Here is an 18817-nt window from a genome sequence, read left to right as displayed (position 1 = left end):
TACAATACCAAGCACAGCCGCTATAAAATGTACAGAGCTGTGCTTGGTATTCTGTGAGGAGGTCACAGCGGTCACCTGAGCACCGTGACCTCGTCAGGGTGTCGGGAGTCAGACTGAGGATAGGACATCAATATTGTACTTCCGAAAAATCCCTTCAGACAGCATTATAATGAAGTAAAGGCAATATCTAGTAACTGGAACATATTTGCAATAGAGATTACAAAAGTAATGAGTTTGTTCATGTTGAATTACATTAAAATAATATCCCTGTTGCAGCATGCTGCTCAATTCTGTTACTAAAATGATGGAAACTATGTTATACGCAAGTTTAGACAACGGGACATTCAGCTCATTCCATACAGGAACACCTCCATGAACCTGAATGTATAGATGTACAAAACAATGAATGGGTAAAATCACATATTGTCTGCTCTTGTTTTTAGGTAAGGTCAAATACACAGTTGTACTGATTTTATATTCATTTTTGTTTTTAAAGCCATGAAGAACACGTGGACTATTCCTCTTTCCATATATCTCCAACAAGCACAACTATTAAGGAAGTCTTCTCTCAGGTACTACACGTCATCATAGACACTATTATAAAACAGCCTGCACTATATATATATATATATATATATATATATATGTATATACAGCAAACAAAAAGTAGCAGCACACCACTAAATGCACTAAGACTGTGTGAACAGGGTCAAATACATGACGCCAATATTTACTGATAAGCAGTGAAGAAGCTCTTAGCGCATATTATTGATCAAAAATATGTCGGGCCCACCTACCAGACGACAAGGTAGTTTCTTATCAGGTGGGACCTATTCTAACACAAAAAGTCCAGCTCCATTGTTACTCTGATTAAAAACAGCAATGGGTGGGGGATGGGCAGGGAGTGCTAAGTTCCAAAGAGGATGCCTAGTCCTCTATAATAAACATATAACTAAAAAACGGAACAGCACCTCCAGAGACAAGTCGCAGGTGCAAGCTACCCGGCAATAATACAGCAAACAAATAAAGTAGCAAAAAGTTCCTCTTTGGAACTTAGCACTCCCCACCCATCCCTCACCCCTTGGTGTTTTTAATCAGAGTAACAATGGAGCTGGACCCTCCATGTTAGAGTAGGTCCCACCTGATAAGAAGCTACCTTGTCGTCTGGTAGGTGGGCCTGACATATTTTTGATCAATAATATGCGCTAAGAGCTTCTTCACTGCTTAGCAGTAAGTATTGGCGTCATGTATTTGACCCTGTTCACACATTCACCTGTTCACTCAGTCTTAGTGCATTCAGTAGTGTGCTGCTACTTCATTTGTTTGCTGTATTATTGCTGGGTAGCTTGCACCTGCGATTTGTCTCTGGAGGTGCTGTTCCATTTTTGTATAAACTGCTTGTGGTGCTTGGTCAATGATCACACAACCAAGGCGGTGCACCCCTTATTTTAGGTTCTGCAGCAGGGTATATGAGGCAGGGCCACATTAATACTGGGTGACATCTGCTCTTGCTGTGATATAGGCTACGCTACTACTCTGGCATGGTAATGGTCATACAGATGCTGGATCTCCTCCTGTGGTATGTCATTCCTAGCGCTTTCCTTGGACCCCTAGTTCAGCCAAGGTGGTTGTTGGCTGCTGTGCATGGGAGTCAGGGGCGGACTGGGAACGTAAAGTGGCCCTGGAAAAAATTCTAAAAGCGGCTCTGTTTTATAGTCGGGTCCAAATTTATGGAAGGCAGGGCCAACACAAGTAGACCGGGCCAGCAGTACCATATTGTGGCACATTATACCATCCCAACAGAGCCAAATACCACCGTCCATCACAAAATACATCCCCAAAAACTTCCACTGGCCGGCCATGAGGAGGGCTCAGACGGCCCCCCAGGAAATTTCGCTGTAAGGTATATGGTCAATGTGCCCCTGATGGGAGGTCTGTCGCCCCATCCCCCCATACATTTAGATGAGGAGAGATCTGGTGATCGAACTGCCGGATACACTAAAGAGCATGTTATGTAGCGCAGGAAGTGTGTGGGTGGGTGTTATCTTGTTGGAGCACCAAGTCAGAGAAAGAAAGTAGGACTGGTTCAATGATGGCCTCGACATACCAATGTTCCATCGGCAAATACTAGATGGGAACGTACATTTTAGCTAATGGCGACCATGACAGCTAGAGTTGGTCATGTGTATCTCCACACTATGTATGATAGCAGAAAGTGTTTTCCTCCTGTGAACTGCGATTCGGCCATCAATGGCAAATAATAGTGTTCAATGATGAAAGCAGGTGCTGCCTTGGTACTAATGATGGCTATGATAGCTGCAATATATATATATATAGATTAAATAAATACACCGCAGCACGTTCAATAGTGAAAAAACTGTGGGATCCTTTATTCACCCAAGCTTGGGTGAATAAAGGATCCCACAGTTTTTTCACCATTGAACGTGCTGCGGTGTATTTATTTAATCTGGATTTAACACTTTGGTAAAGTGCAAACATCGCTGGCACTCAAACTACTTGCAACAAGGTGTGCCGCCCTGAACTTCCATTACTATATATATACATATATATATATATATATATATATATATATATATATATAGCAGAAAAGGAGATTTGGCGGCACCAGTCTGTTGGCTCAGGTGCTATGTCCAAAGGAATGAGCTTTTCACCTTCTAATATATGCAGAGAATCGGACAGCACTCCAAGACTTGAAAAAAGTAAATCTTTATTCACCCATGTGAAAAATAATTGCAACGTTTCAGCTCACAATCGAGCCTTTCTCAAGCAATGAAACACTTGAGTTTCATTGCTTGAGAAAGGCTCGATTGTGAGCTGAAACGTTGCAATTATTTTTCACATGGGTGAATAAAGATTTACTTTTTTCAAGTCTTGGAGTGCTGTCCGATTCTCTGCATATATATATATATATATATACATAATCTGACTGAAACAAGTAGGCTGAGGAATAGATATTTATAGCATGTCTTTTAGTTTGCTCAAATGACAGCACAAGAACATGAATCATAAGGCACGAGTTTAACTTCAGTTTTGTCATCTCCCCACAGGTTGCTCCATTAGGTCAGCAGTAGACATGGTAAAGAAGAGCCTACAAAGCACCAATGGACACTGACTGGAAGTATAAGAAAACATCACTAGCTTCTGTACATTGCGAGGGGATTTATCACAATCCAATAAACTTTATATTATGGGTTTTGGTTTATACTTCTGAAATGGACAAATTTTGTATCCAATTTAGCAGCTATATATATAATTGGTACAATTCACATCACTGACAACCAGCTCAATGCTGTGATTACCACTGCAACTCAGCATATACCATACCTAGGATTATGCCAGCAGAAATCAAATATTTAATGCAAGACCACATTATAAAGGGCTGCCTTTAATGATAGTTTAAAAAACTTACTATAGCAAAGAGTCAGCAACCTCCAGCAGTCCGGCTGCTGTGAAACTACAACGCCCAGCATGGAAGTTACAGGAACTGCTGACCAAGTGTGCATGCTGGGGGTTGCAGTTTCACAACAGCTGGAGTGCAGGAGGTTGCTGACCCCTGCTATAAGCTGAAGGAGAGCAGTACATTTTCTTTAACTTATTGCTCATTTTTATTATAAAGATCAACCAAACAAATAAAAGAGTATGCACATTATTGCATTAATCGCCGCCCCCATTCTTCTAAAATGGACAGATAGAAAAAACTGATTCAACATGGATAGAAAATCATCAGTTTTAGGGTACTTTCACACTAGCGGCAGGACGGATCTGACAGGCTGTTCACCCCGTCAGATCCGTCCTTCCGTTATTTCGCCGTGCCGCTGGACTGCTGCTCCGTCCCCATTGACTATAATGGGAACGGGGGGGCGGAGCTCCGTCGCAGCATGGCAGTTCGCGGTGAGAGGCCGCCGGACTAAAAAGTCGGACATGCAGTACTTTTAGTCCGGCAGCCTCTCGCCATGCACTGCCATGCTGCGCTGGAGCTTCGCCCCCCAGTTCCCATTATAGTCAATGGGGACGGAGCTGCAGTCCGGCGGCACGGCGAAATAGCGGCAGGACGGATCTGACAGGGTGAACAGCCTGTCAGATCCGTCCTGCCACTAGTGTGAAAGTAGCCTTAGAAGATAGGACACAGACGGGTTTTACACCGCTTGTCTGAATGAGCCCTAATTCATGGATGACCACAACAACTCCAACATTTCCCTAGAATGGAAACATCTGCAGGCTTTTGAGACACAGTTTTCATTCTTTGCATTGGAAAGGGGGAAATCTGTGATAATCCACTGTATAAATGGATATGCTAGAGGTTTAAATCCGCACTGCTGCGGATCTTTTCTGCCACGTGTAAATGAGAATTGCTAAAAACTCACTTTGCTGATTCTGTACGGCGCTGCAGATTTGCTACACGAAAATGCTCAGTGCATCAGTCACGTGTGAACCCAGCCTGAATGTGGACATTTTTGTTGTTACCCCATTGAAGATAGTACATGATGTATATCGATACTTCATAATAGAGGAATCCATAAAAAAAATGCTACATAAAAATGTTGGTGCGCCAGAAATATGAATAATGAGAGCACCATCTGTACCATAAGGCATCTCTGCTACCGGCCTTAACAAGAGAAAACCTGTCCTGTCTGCGTAGGCTTAGATTTCTGATGTCATCATTCAGACTGTAGGCAGGAAGCAATTTTGAACCTTGCCTGCTAAGCCCTCGTGCAGATGAGCGCTCCGCCATGACCTGTACAATGGTTTCTCAATGCTACTTTCCACTTCCTCTATTTAAGGCACTAAATGGTTACTGCATAGTTGACTGTAATGTGTGCTTGACACACGGCTGTGTGTGGTCATAGGAAATGTAGTCCTTGTGACGGCCGCAGCTCATCTGACCTGAGCTCCCTACATCACAGATCACTATGATGCTGTGAGTTCTGCTGCGGTCACTCCAGGAATTGTGACCGTCCCACGGACTGTATTTCAAGGACCAGACACGGCCATGTAAAAAGCAGCCTTAGGCCGAATGCACACGGACGTGAGCGGTCCGTGGTATCCCGGCCTGGCATCCTGCTGAGAGCAGGCGCGTACGGCGTCATTGGTTGCTATGACGCAGTGCGCTTCGTGCCGCCGCTGCAGTACAATAATACACTCATATAGATCATACCGGTGTATTACTGTAGTGCAGCGGCGGCACAAAGCGCACTGCGTCATAGCAACCAATGACGCCGTACGCGCCTGCTCTCAGCAGGATGCCAGGCCGGGATACCACGGACCGCTCACGTCCGTGTTCCACGGCCGTATGCATTCGACCTTACTGGGCTAGTAGGATTCTGAACATACCATAATGTCAATTATTTGCAATTGTTTTAGGATCCTTCTGATCTCTCACATTTTACAGACAGAATATCATTCCTTCACCTTGTAAGGGTCGATTTACACGTCCGCAATTCTGTTCCGCAGAATGTGCGGCCCAAATACAGAATTGCGGATCTGCACTTCTGGGTTCGCAATTCCATTCCCGAAAAAAAATATAGAACATGTCCTATTCTTGTCTGCAAGTGCCGGCGATGAGTGGCCCGCAAAATATGGAATGCACATTGCCGATGTTCGTGTCCACAAAACACACACGGACGTGTGAATGGATCCTAAATGTTTACTTCACACACATACAATAGCTCAACATTTACTAATGTGAATGAGCCTACACCTTGTCAGATTTTAAAATGTTCTGCATTTTTGTGCATTTATTTTTATACCTAATTATAAATCAAATGTGAAAAAGGAATAATCCACTACAGTGGCGTACATAAAGAAGTAAGGGCCCCATAGCAAGGATCAAACCAGGCCCCCCACACAGGACAGAAGGGTTTCCGCCTAAACCCTTTTCAATGACCCTTGGGCCATTTTACCACGGCCTCACTTCCTAAAAGTTGTTCCTTTAGAGGATAGAGTCCTGACCAAGTTTTCACTTCCAGTAGGAGATAATCCCAACTAAGACTGGGCCCCCTCTTGCCCTGGGTCCTATAGCAGTCACATGGTCTGCTGCTATGGTAGTTACGCCCCTGATCCACTGTACCTAACTGAACAAAGAGGGTATGGTTTAATGAGAAAAGGTGTGTTTTAGCGGGAAAGGGGGCGTGACTTAAATGGAGTCTGTCACCAGATTGTGACCTTATAGACCGCTTACATAGCGCTCTAGCATAGCAGTCTATGATTCTAATGGTACCTTTGATGTTTGCTTGTGAAGTTCCCCCAAGGCAAAAACAGACTTTTATTCAAGGGATCGCAAGTGCCCAGGGAGGGGTTCACCTCGTTGGAGCCCAGGCTGTTCTGCCTCTTTTCGCCATATCCCCGCCCCAGCCTCTTCCTCTGCCCGCCCCGCTCTTTCTTTGCGTCCTCCTTCTCTGCAGCGAGATCCCGCGCTTGCGCTATCCATTGCTTGGCCGGGGCATGCGCACTGCGATGCCCATTGTGGGTGTCTCTGGTCCGCCTCCCCGCCGCTGTTTCTCACCGTTGGCCGGCGCATGCGTAGTAGCTACTGCGATGCCGTGCCCACAAAGAGGCAGAACAGCCTGGGCTCCAACGAGGTGAACCCCTCCCTGGGCACTTGCGATCCCTTGAATAAAAGTGCGATCCCTTGAATAAAAGTCAGTTTTTGCCTTGGTGGAACTTCACAAGCAAACATCAAAGGTACCATTAGATTCTAGTAAGAAGCAGGGCGGCACTACCTTCTTTAGATTCGCGGTGCACGTGTCCGTGGAATGGCGTCCAAACAAGGTACCATTAGAATCATAGACTGCTATGCTAGAGCGCTATGTAAGTGGTCTATAAGGTCACAATCTGGTGACAGACTCCCTTTAAGATGCAACAGTGCACATTAAAACTGTGCCAACGTTTTTGTGTATAGCAAGCAAACGAATAGATGGTGTAAAGACAGACAAAAGATGCACCAAATGTATCATCAGATGTGGCACATCTTTAGAATGTTGAGTAATCTCAGGATTTTCTGCATGCTCCTGCAACAAAACAATCCTGTAGAAATCCAAATGAGCATACTAGGGTTAAATTCTTCCTAAATAGTAATTATTAATATATACAGGTTACGCAACACAAAAACAGATAATGGCCCAAGAAATGTAGTGGGCAACATCAAATCCCCTCAAAGGAAGCCAACTCAACATAGAGCAAATAAACCTATACCAACAAAGCGGAGTCTAAAATGGCTCAAAAATAATAGTCTTTATTAAATACATGTATAAAACATGATAAAAATAAAGACGATATACATCAAAAATGAAAGTGCGGTATACACCTGAGGGAAAATATAGTAGAGCTCTCAATGCAGAGGGGAGTACAATAGCTATACATCACTTATATTGAGGTATATAAAAGCGTCAAGACCTGTGTCTATATAATCAAATGCATTTAACCCCTCTCTCAAAGAGACAACAAACAATATATAAAATCAGTTTTTACATACCCATGAGTGGGACTATCACCTCAGGAGAACCGCACACCCAGACGCGCGCTTCGGCAACACCTTAATTTGGGGGCGCCAATTACAGGTAGCGCTATAGATATGAATGGAGCAGCAGTGTCCACTGCTCCAATATGGGGAATAATGGGCCCCCGCCTAATAGACACTTATCCCCCTAAACCTCTGGATAGGGGATACGTTGTTGTAATGGGACAACCCCTTTAATATGCCCATACACATTCAACACCAGTTGACTGAACGCTCGTTCGCTCGCCAGCTATTACTTCTTTACATGTGCACAAACGGCCGCTTATACTAAGCAATACTCTTAACACTCTATTTCAGTGTTTTAAGATATTTATGACTTATTTTCCCCCCATAGAACATTGTGAAAAATCACCAGGAACCTACTTGATAGCAATCTGGTAATTAAATCCTCGTCTTTTCAGAGTTGTGTTTAATAGGCTTTCGCGGACACAGGAAGTTTCAGCTTTACGCAGGGCTGCGCTACTTCGTCTTTGTTCCTACATCGCCTAAGAAGAATAATTTAGGTGATGGTGACAACAGAAGACTATTAATTCTCCTTACTAAATGAGCTCGCCTCACACAACCTCAGCGTAAAGACATCCCTTCATTCAGGTCACATCCTGCGTTTTCCTTCTTTTTACTAAAATGGTAGGGGAAAGGGTGTTTATAGAAATGGTGTTTGGTGTGATCCAGTATGTCTCGCCCTGTGAGTCTGTGCCCGTACAGCTCCTAGGCAGGGCTGGCAAGCTTCATAATTACCATCACAAAAGCTTCTCATTCCTAGCAGCCGATAAGAGAGAACATTGTTAAAGCCTCTCAACAGAAACAATATTGAGTGCTACCCCAACGTACTGCCACAAAAGTAGGCCGGAAACCCCCTTCAACTCGCATCTCTGTAGGTTTGCATGTCTAATGTGTAAGAATATGGTTGTGCTCAATTATTTCCCTAAACATAAAAAAACAAGTGTACTTTTTCATTTTTTACCTACAATAGTTTTTATAATTCCAAATATACAGCAATGCCTCCAGTGAAAATTCTCTATGGCTAAAATGTTAGCCACTAGCAGACTTAAAGGTACCCATACAGCTTAAATGGCGGTCAGCCAATCGCTCATTGGTCCAACAGCTATTCTTCAGGACTCCCCCGTGTACATGCACACTAGGGTTGGGCGATATCAAAAATATTCCCGCGATAACGATAATTAGGAAATGTATTGCAATAACAATGTATATTGCGATTAATACCCATTTAGTATGGGGGCCACAAGGAGAAATTCCTGTATACTGCATGGGGGCCACAAGGAGAAATTCCTGTATACTGCATGGGGGCCACAAGGAGAAATTCCTGTATACTGCATGGGGGCCACAAGGAGACATTATACTATATATTAGGCCACAAGGAGACATTATACTGTATGGGGCTTAAGGGAACCTGTCATCATGAAAATTGTAATGAAGTGTAATGTGCCACCGGCATGTTCTAGAGCAGGAGAAGCTGAGAAGATTGATACATAGTTTTATGGGAAAAGATTAAGTAAAACTTGTATTTTACTCATTTATATTTCTGCTCCTTCTGGGCTTTGCAGTCCAGGAGACGGTCCTATCAGTGACTGACAGCTATCTGTGTATACACAGTCATAGAGGGAAGCCTGTCATCACTGATAGGACCGACACCTTGACTGCAAAGACCACTGTACTTTTGCACAACTTTACATAAATCAATAGTACAAGCAACCACAAGAAACTTTGAAATATGTTTTATGAGTGAGAAATGTCTAGTCCAGTGGTGGCGAACCTATGGCACGGGTGCCAGAGGCGGCACTCATAGCCCTTTCTGTGGGCAACCCTTAGATGTTTCCTGCCATTCATCAGCACAGGGCGCACTATGAACGGTGCATTGAATGTAGGCAGGTCATTATAGCTAAAGGATAAAGTACATGGAAGATATACTGTATCGGACTGTAGTATTTAGGTTAAATTGCCGTTTTGGCACTTTGCGATAAATAAGTGGGTTTTGGATTGCAGTTTGGGCACTCAGTCTCTAAAAGGTTCTCCATCTAGTCCATAAACTGTAGTATTGATTGATGCAAAATTTGTTGAAAGGTTAGGTATGTTTTAAGCATAAAAAATTAAGGTATAGCAAATTTTTTCCCCATACTCTAACCATGATTATATGAGATTATAGTCAAAGAATCCTTGAGAAGAAGAAGAAAAAAAAAAAAAAACTGCCAGTAATTTAACACATTTTCATAGTAAAGCCACTTTTACATAGCAAAGATTTGGTCAATGTTTTGCATCTTTATTTTTCCTGTGTTTGGGATCCTCATATTCCAGAGCTCCCGGTTCTGACCACAAACTACTAATTTTAGTTGGATCTCATGAATATCAGGACTCCTCCGCCTTGTGCTGAAGCTGTTAGAACCTAGCAGTCAGGACAGCATAAAACTGGTGACATATTCCCTTTTGGCCTCACGCACATGACCAAATCTGTTTTGTGGTCCGCTGACTGCAGATCCGCAAAACGTGGATACCGGCCGTGTGTGTCCTGCACTTTCCCATCCAAACCGATTGTAAAAATGCCTATTATTGTCCACAAAAATGGACAATAGAACATGTTCTATTTTATTTTTTTTTCGAGGACGGACATATAGCCGCACGGATGCAGACAGCATACGAATGGCATCCGCGTGGTGTCTGCATTTTTGGCATCCCTATAGAAATAAATGGGTCCCCATGCGATTGGACGCAGACCAAAAACACGGTTGTGTGCACGAGGCCTTAAAACTGAATGGAACTTAAACATCCAACTCAGCAGCTGATCAGATTTACACAGCCACGTCACAGCCTATACTACAGGGGGGCAGCACTGCTAATCAAAAAGGGGGCTTCATTGTTGTTGAAAAGGGGAGAATGTCCCACAGATAAAGGTTTTCCTATCTGGCTATATGCCTGTTGTGTAGTATTACATATTTGTTCATGCAAATCACATGGCTGCATGCCTATTACACTCATTTCACTTAAGCTCCTCTTTTCTTTCTGGTTTAGTTGCAGGGGAAGCAGCTGAAATGGGGTTTTCCAGGTGTAAAATAATGCTGACCTATCCTCAGAATAGATCCTCAATATCTGATCAGTAGGGGTCTGACTCCCAACATCACCGCTAACCAGCAGTTTGAAGAGGACCTGGTGAACCTGTGAGCTCTGCAACCCCTTCTAGGCCAGTGACATTATGTTCAGTGGCGTACTAACGGTGTGGCGTGGGGGGCGGTCCGCCCCAGGTGCCGGCTCTCAGGGGGTGCCAGAACCAATGAGCGCCTCCATCAATACAGGGAGCTGTGGTCCTGTCACTCACCACTCAGCTCCCAGCACTCCTCCAACTCCCTCAGGCCTGCAGCACACAGAATGGTGAAGCAGAAAGACTTCTCCCTGCTGCACCATTCAGCCTGCAGGCACAGATCGCGCTGCTGGCCTGTGTGGGTGGAGCCTGCAGCACGAAAATCTGCATAAGCTCCACCCACACAGTGCTGCAGAGAGGTATGTGAGCTTCAGGAACGGGACAAGGTGAGTAGTTACTGTGTTTTTTTTTAATACAGGGGGGGCACAGACAGAGGGCTTTATTACTATGGAGGGGGAACAGAGGGCATTACTAATGTGAAGGGGGCACAATGGGCATTTCTACTATGGAGGGGGCACAATGGGCATTTCTACTATGGAGGGGGCACAATGGGCATTTCTACTATGGAGGAGGCACAATGGGCATTTCTACTATGGAGGAGGCACAGAGCCAGAGGTCACTATTACTATGGAGGAGGCACAGAGCCAGAGGGCACTATTACTATGGAGGAGGCACAGAGCCAGAGGGCACTATTACTATGGAGGAGGCACAGAGCCAAAGGGCACTATTACTATGAAGGAGGCACAGAGCCAGAGGGCACTGTTACTGTGAAGGGGGCACAGTGGGCACTGTTACTGTGAAGGGGGCACAGTGGGCACTGTTACTGTGAAGGGGGCACAGTGGGCACTGTTACTGTGAAGGGGGCACAGTGGGCACTGTTACTGTGAAGGGGGCACAGTGGGCACTGTTACTGTGAAGGGGGGCACAGTGGGCACTGTTACTGTGAAGGGGGGCACAGTGGGCACTGTTACTGTGAAGGGGGCACAGTGGGCACTATTACTGTGAAGGGGGCACAGTGGGCACTATTACTGTGAAGGGGGCACAGTGGGCACTATTACTGTGAAGGGGGCACAGTGGGCACTATTACTGTGAAGGGGGCACAGTGGGCACTATTACTGTGAAGGGGGCACAGTGGGCACTATTACTGTGAAGGGGCACAGTGGGCACTATTACTGTGAAGGGGGCACAATTGGGATTTCTACTATGGAGGGGGCATAGAGGGCATTACTAGAACAGTGGGCATTATTACTGTGAAAGGGGCACAATGGGCATTATTACTATAAAGGAAGCACAGTGGGCATTATTACTATAAAGGGGGCACAATGGGGATTATTACTATGAAGGGGACACAATGGGGATTATTACTATCAAGGGGGCACAATGGGAATTATTACTGTGAAGGGGGCACAATGAGAATTATTACTGTGAAGGGGCACAAACAGGGCATTACAACTGTGAAAGGGCACAGAGAGGACATAACTACTGTGAGAGGGAACAATGTGGGCATAACTACTGTGAGGGGGCACACATCTGTACAAAACTACTGTGAAGTGACAATTGTTTTTTAAAGTATTGGGGCGGGGGGTGCGAGAGAAAGGACCAGCCCCGGGTGCCAAACACCCTAGGCACTCCACTGATTATGTTTATTAGACATATACCATAGGCACAGCTGAGTCCCATTCAAGTGAATGGGCCTGGGCTGCAATACCAAGTACAGCCACTATGCAATGTACTGTGCTGTGAGGAGGCTGCAGCTCCAACCAGAGCGCTATCAGTGGCCAATGTGAGAATGAGAGCGTTAACGGTCTTGACAAGCTAAATGACACTAGCACACTTATAGAGGTTTTCCAGGAGTTTGATATTGATCATCTATCCTTGGGATAGGTCATCAATAGGAGATTGGTGGTACTCCTTTATGAAGAGGCTGCAGCACTCAATGAGCACGTAGGCCTCTTCCTAGGCCAGTGACATCACGTTTGTCAGTCACATGGTGTAGGCGCAGCTCAGTCGGTTGCTCTGTGGCTTCCTCAAGGAGATCAATATGTAAATCCCAGGAAAACCCCCTTTAAAGAATACATAAAGGTGCAAAATAAAAGATAAAATATTTATAATAATAAAAATCTGAATGGACATACACGTTAAGGTTTCTCGTTTTGCTTTTTATTATAAAAATTACATTCTAAGCTTAAAGAAGTGAAATAGTTTAAGAAATATAGAACAGTCACAAAGAAACAATGTCATCAGCCAGTGCACACTGGACAGACACAGCCAACGTGGCATCCATACCACACTGGGTAAAACAATGGATCAGCCTGTCTAGAAAGCAAGACAGCCAAACAGGAGGGCACGATATTAAAACCTGAAAACAAACTGAATCTCCGGTTTAATAAATAACATTAAATATTAAAATAACCCAAAAGATATCTAGGCAGCTGCATTGCTTTACAGTTCCCACCATCACTGAATCTGTGCGGAGCCTTGGGTTTCTCCACTGACTAGCAGTATTCAAGAACTTGTAAGACACAAATTTGGATAACATGGAGGAGGGTTCATTGAAACACTGCAGAGTCGATTGCTGCAAACTTTCCAGGCACAGAGGATATTAAATCACCATGTGTTATTTGAAGAGTAAATGTTTGCCTCTGGTCTGCCCTTACATAGTGAACAGGCTACCAGTCTACGCGCTCCAGGAGTTCAATGGCTCGTCCGTTCTTAGCTCCGTCTGGTCATTCTTCATTTTCAGAACATCTGTCTTCATTGCTTTCATCTCCAACATAAGCATTGCCGCTCTCCTCTTCTTCATTGCCCCATTCGTCACCAAAAGTCTGTTCTTGCAGGAAAGTAAATGTAAGTGAGCGGGCAGCTGCTTGTGCTGCTAACCCCGAGGCAAAGTGTAAATCTGATGCCTGATGGATTCGAGCAAGCCTCTCTTTGATGGAGGCCGGCAGGACAGTCCTGGGTGCAGGACATGGAGGTTCAACAATCTCATTAGCACGAGCCTGTCCAGGCCTTTCCAACAGCCGAAACGTTTCGTTGTCTGCTTCATCCTGATCAGTATCAGGTTCCTCTAAGGTCTCATGAATGGTGGCATCTTTATGAAAGGCTTCCACTCCATTTACCTCTCTGGTGACGTCATCTTCAAACCTTTGCATTTTGCTTTGGGAGTCTGGATCAGAGACTGGAGGAGAGATGGGACTATCCACTATCTCAATATGTGAGAAAGGTTTAATTACGGCTTTTGGGAGAGAAAAAAAAAAGAACAAAAAGAAGCAATTACTGATTTGAATACACACTGTCTATTTAATAAACTACATTAGGAAGCAGAGATGCAGTATAATCCAATCATTGTTAAAAAGCTTTTAGCAGCACTGAACTATATTTCCATCAAACGTATCACTAAGACCGCTGCAAGATGACAGCAAGTACTGTGCAAGATGACAGCCAGTACTATGCAAGATAACAGCCAGTACCGCGCTAGATTACAGCCAGTACTGTGCAAGATTACAGCCAGTACCGCGCTAGATTACAGCCAATACTGCGCTAGATTACAGCCAATACCGCGCTAGATTACAGCCAGCATTATTCAAAATTATAGCCAGCACTGTGCAAGATTACAGCCACTACTGTGCAAGATTACAGCCACTACTGTGCAAGATTACAGCCACTACTGTGCAAGATTACAGCCACTACTGTGCAAGATTACAGCCACTATTGTGCAAGATTACAGCCACTATTGTGCAAGATTACAGCCACTATTGTGCAAGATTACAGCCACTATTGTGCAAGATTACAGCCACTATTGTGCAAGATTACAGCCACTATTGTGCAAGATTACAGCCACTATTGTGCAAGATTACAGCCACTACTGTGCAAGATTACAGCCACTACTGTAGCTCTCCTGATCCCTTTTAGCATCTACGGTATGTCTGTTGCAAGAGTAGCCTCCCCTACCTGCAATCCATTTAGAAAACAAGCTTTACATGAGCTTAGACATAGTACCCTACATTTCTAAAAAACAATGGGCAACAGAAAAAGAAATTCACTTATAAATAAGAAATCCTAAAGTAGAATCTTAAAGGGGTTTTCCAGGACCCCTTTCCGATCAGCTGATTGCGATGGCGTGATGTCACGTTCATTGGTCACATGGCCTAGGGTCCCGGGTGTCTTACCCCGACAATCAGATACTGATGACCTATCCTGAGGATATGTCATCAGTATAAAAAAAAAAGTCAGGACCTAAAATATGACATGCAAGGCAGTACTCACAGGAGAGGATTACCTATCATTTCTTTTCCTGAGATCTTACGGCATGACTTTTTTAGCTCATCTGCACTAGGGCGGAGCTGTGATCTGTGACTACAGTTCAGCTACATGGAGTCTGAGAGACATCTCCAGTTTTTTCTTTGAATCAGGCTGCTGCCGTCTCCCTTCCTCTGCAGCTCTGCCTGCTCAGATCCGGTGTTTATTAACGCTGGCTATACACCAGGGATAGGGCAATATAGTCTAAAAATAAAATCTTGTTTATTTTTTCCTTAACTTAAAGGGGTTGTCTCCCTTCAGCAAATAGCATTTATTATGTAGAGAAAGTTAATACAAGCCATTTACTAATGTATTGTGATTGTACATATTGCCTGCTTTGCTGGTATGATTCATTTTTCCATCACGTTATACACTGCTTGTTTCCATGGTTGGGACCACCCTGCAATCCAGCAGCGGCTTCTACACTATTGGAAAAAGTAAAGAAAAAAAAAAAAAAAAACCCGCGTCGGGGTAACGCCATCCCAGATATCCAGGTCGCTGTTACTCTTGGCGAGTCTTTTCATTTACATTCTCTCCTCTGACTTACTGCTACATAGGTGGGACATAGGTCCAGCAGGCTCACACCACCGCCTCGGTTGCGGGTTGTTTGTGTGTGGATTCCCTTCTGGTCATTACCCACCATATTTACATTACTTCAGTAATTGCCATGTTTCATTTTTGGACTCCTACTAATTGCATCAATGTTTAATTATGGCTGTGACTTTCTTTGTCGACACTGTAAAGCTGGGATGGTGCTCGTGCTCCCTACTCCCCTTGTTTTATGGCATTTTATCATCCACTGCTTGAGTAATTAATAAAGTATATTATTTTTTTCACCATTGGACGTTTATGAACTTAAGTTTCTTTGTTTTTCCTACTATTGGAAAAAGCACTAGCCTATGTGCGGTTCCACGTCGCTTTTTCCTATAGTGTGCAAACAGGACGACCACCACTGATGGATTGCATAGTGGTCGTTACCATGGAAAAGAGCAGCTAAAAATGTGATGGAAAAATAAATCCAGCCAGCAAAGGAAGCAATATGGATAATAACATTACATTAGTAAGTGGCTTGTATTAACTTCCTCTACAGTATATATAAATTCTATTTGCTGGAGTGAGACAACCCCTTTAAGGAGAATTCTGCATTTTCATTTTTTTTCTATTCTCTGGCAGTCTCAGAGAATGAGTGCTCATAGAGCAGCAGTGCTCATGCCTGAGCCCCTTTCTCTGGATCAGTGAGATTTCCATTAGTAAGACCCCCACCAATCAGTTAGGTATCCCCTAATCTTTGGATAGGCACCTTTTACCCCCAACTAAAGGGGAATTAATCTTGTTTTTGTGGTGTTGCATTCAGACAGCCATACCTTTTTATTTTACCATTTACATAGCCAATTGAGAACATTTTTGCATGATAAAATGTATTTTTTGTGACACTATTTTGGAGTGCATATCATTTATTGATGAACTTTTTTGGGTCTATAATGGGGAAAAAAACCTGCAATACTTTACAACATTCCCCCCGTGGGCCATAAGTTAGCAGGTTACTTTTATTCTCCTGGTCAGCATGATTACAGCGATACCAAATACGTATGGTTTTATTAGTTCTTTACTATCTCTGCACAATTATAGCAGGAGTTTATGTCTCTGCATTCCGAAAGCCATACCGTATGCATTGGTATATCTTGGGTTACATGGGACTTACCCTAAGTTCACACCTGAGCGTTTTACAGCACGTTCAAAACGCGCTGTAAAACGCTCAACACGTGAAAACCAATGCTTCCCTATGGCCCTGGTTCACACTTGAGCGTTTTACAGCGCGTTTGAACGCGCTGTAAAACGCCCGACGCATAAACAAGTTCTTGAGCTTTTTTGGGGGCGTTTGTCGCTCGTTTTGGCCATAGACTCATTGGACAACACTGCAGTCAATCACACAAATGCGCGTCAAACGCGCGTTTACTATTGCAAAAAACGCGCAACAAATACGCGCGTAAAACGCGCGTCTCAGAAACGCTCAGGTGTGAACCCAGGGTTACTGATTAACATTCATTTGCTTTATCAGGGAAAATGGGGATAAAGCCATTGTTATTTTTTGAAGATTTTTCTTTACTTTGCTGACTGGGCGGTTTAAATAATACTTTTACTATACTTTTATTATACGGGTGTGCATATGTGGGTTTATATTTACCACTTTTACAAAAGAAATCTGCTTTTATAGAAAAATTGTTTAATTTTTTCTTTTACCTTTAAATATTATAATCACAATGCAACAGTTTTATCACTTTTACAATACATTGATACAACTAGCATCCCAATGCATTATAGTCTATCACTGTAAGGCCGACAGACTGTCTATTAGGCTGTGCTTGTGGTCTTTGTTAGACCTCCAGCTGCCTTGGCAACACCCTTGCTATTAACTACAACATCTGGGGGGGGGTTGGAGATTAAAGGGCTAGGCTGTAACTGTGGGAGCCAGCCTTCAAGTAGCAGGCTCCCATTGTGTTGGGGCAGGGTTAATATTACATTTACAATTTTAATAGAAATCTGAATTGTGTCTTACCGCAATGTTGATTAATCAAATAAATTTGATTAGCAGCCAAATCCCTCTGAATTTAGTGGAACTGGCCAACCATTTGATATGTATGGGGAACTCATGACTCTCCCCCGATAGTAGATGTTTGGGAAGAGAAGGACTGAGCTGTTGGACTTCAACATGCCTGTGTAAGCAACGCAGGCCATGCATGTGTATGGGATGTTTGGGAGGGACAGACAATCAACGGTATGACCAGCATAAACCACCAGCTGGAAAAAGGTAACTGTCACACATGTACTGAGGCAAATGAGCCTTAATAAAGAGAAGGTCGCTTCATTAATATTAATGTAACCACTTGCCATGAAACAACCAACTGCATAGTAGCATTTGTAAATCCACAAACCCCAATTCACAGAGTAGCAGCGTTATTACAGGTAGTGATTTTTGTGATGCTGCAATGGGAAAACAAATCTTAGGTTCCTATAAACTCTGAAGACTTGGCCAGCTACATCTGAGGCAAGCTAGTGGAAAGAGCAGAAACTTGGAAAGATTCATATTTCCATAAATTTGCATATTTTCCGCTATAAATAAGATTGAATATAGCGGAGTATACTGCCACATTAATGTTTACCGAGCGATAATGAGCGGAGTTACTGTACAATCATAAGTTTATGCTGTTCTATTCAGAAACGTTCAAAACGCTAACTCTTTTTAAAGGAAACATGTCACATTGAACATTGTGTCTCGTTCTATAGTAGAATGAGCTGAGTAGACTGGGAAAGATTTTAGTATTAGGCTACGTTCACATCACCGTTCAGCCTTTCCGTTCTCCTGCTCCGTTTAGAAGCAGGAGAACGGAGAAGGCATGTAACTGAGCCAAACAGAGCCCATAGACTATAATGGGGTCCGTTATGTTTCCGCTCAGAAGATGATTTTAAAGCGGAGACAAAAGTCCTGCATGCACAACTTTTGTCTCCACTCCAAAATCATCTTCTGAGCAGAAACATAACGGATTCCATTATAGTCTATGGGGTCCTTAGGCTCCGTTTGGCTCAGTATGTGCCTTCTCCGTCCTTTCTGTTCTCCTACTCCTAAACGGAGCAGGAGAACGGAAAGGCTAAACAGTGATGTGAACGAAGCCTAACTTGTATTTTATTCATTTAAACCTCTTCTCTTTCTATGCTTGGAAGTCCGGTGGGTGGTGTTAATAAGGACCGCAGACAGGACTCACAGAACAAGGAGTCCCTGAGTCCACCTTTGGATTGGACCAGTAGTGCACATGTGAGTCCACTGCTCCGTT

At 43.7% G+C, this 18817-nt stretch overlaps 2 protein-coding genes across 8 annotated transcripts in view; one reads left to right on the top strand and one right to left on the bottom strand.

Moving 5' to 3' along the window:
- Positions 1-3291, top strand: part of C2H3orf20 (chromosome 2 C3orf20 homolog) — a 34108-nt gene extending 30817 nt beyond the window's left edge. Inside the window, exons 11-12 of the mRNA XM_044277236.1 lie at positions 497-572; positions 3069-3291. Coding sequence (XP_044133171.1) covers positions 497-572; positions 3069-3092 — 100 coding nt within the window. The 3' untranslated portion in view covers positions 3093-3291. The remainder of the gene's footprint in view (positions 1-496; positions 573-3068) is intronic.
- Positions 3292-12826: 9535 nt separating this feature from the next.
- The window catches only part of VEZT (vezatin, adherens junctions transmembrane protein), a 57992-nt gene continuing 52001 nt past the window's right edge, over positions 12827-18817 (bottom strand). For 6 of the 7 annotated variants that reach the window (XM_044280528.1, XM_044280529.1, XM_044280532.1 and 3 more), the window contains one exon: positions 12827-13923. In XM_044280528.1, coding sequence (XP_044136463.1) covers positions 13415-13923 — 509 coding nt within the window. In that variant the 3' untranslated portion in view covers positions 12827-13414. The remainder of the gene's footprint in view (positions 13924-18817) is intronic. The other variant, XM_044280534.1, reaches the window with a different exon arrangement.

The sequence above is a fragment of the Bufo gargarizans genome, chromosome 2 (assembly GCF_014858855.1).
Source record: "Bufo gargarizans isolate SCDJY-AF-19 chromosome 2, ASM1485885v1, whole genome shotgun sequence".
Lineage (NCBI taxonomy): Eukaryota > Metazoa > Chordata > Amphibia > Anura > Bufonidae > Bufo > Bufo gargarizans.
This window is presented reverse-complemented; position numbering and strand designations above follow the sequence as displayed.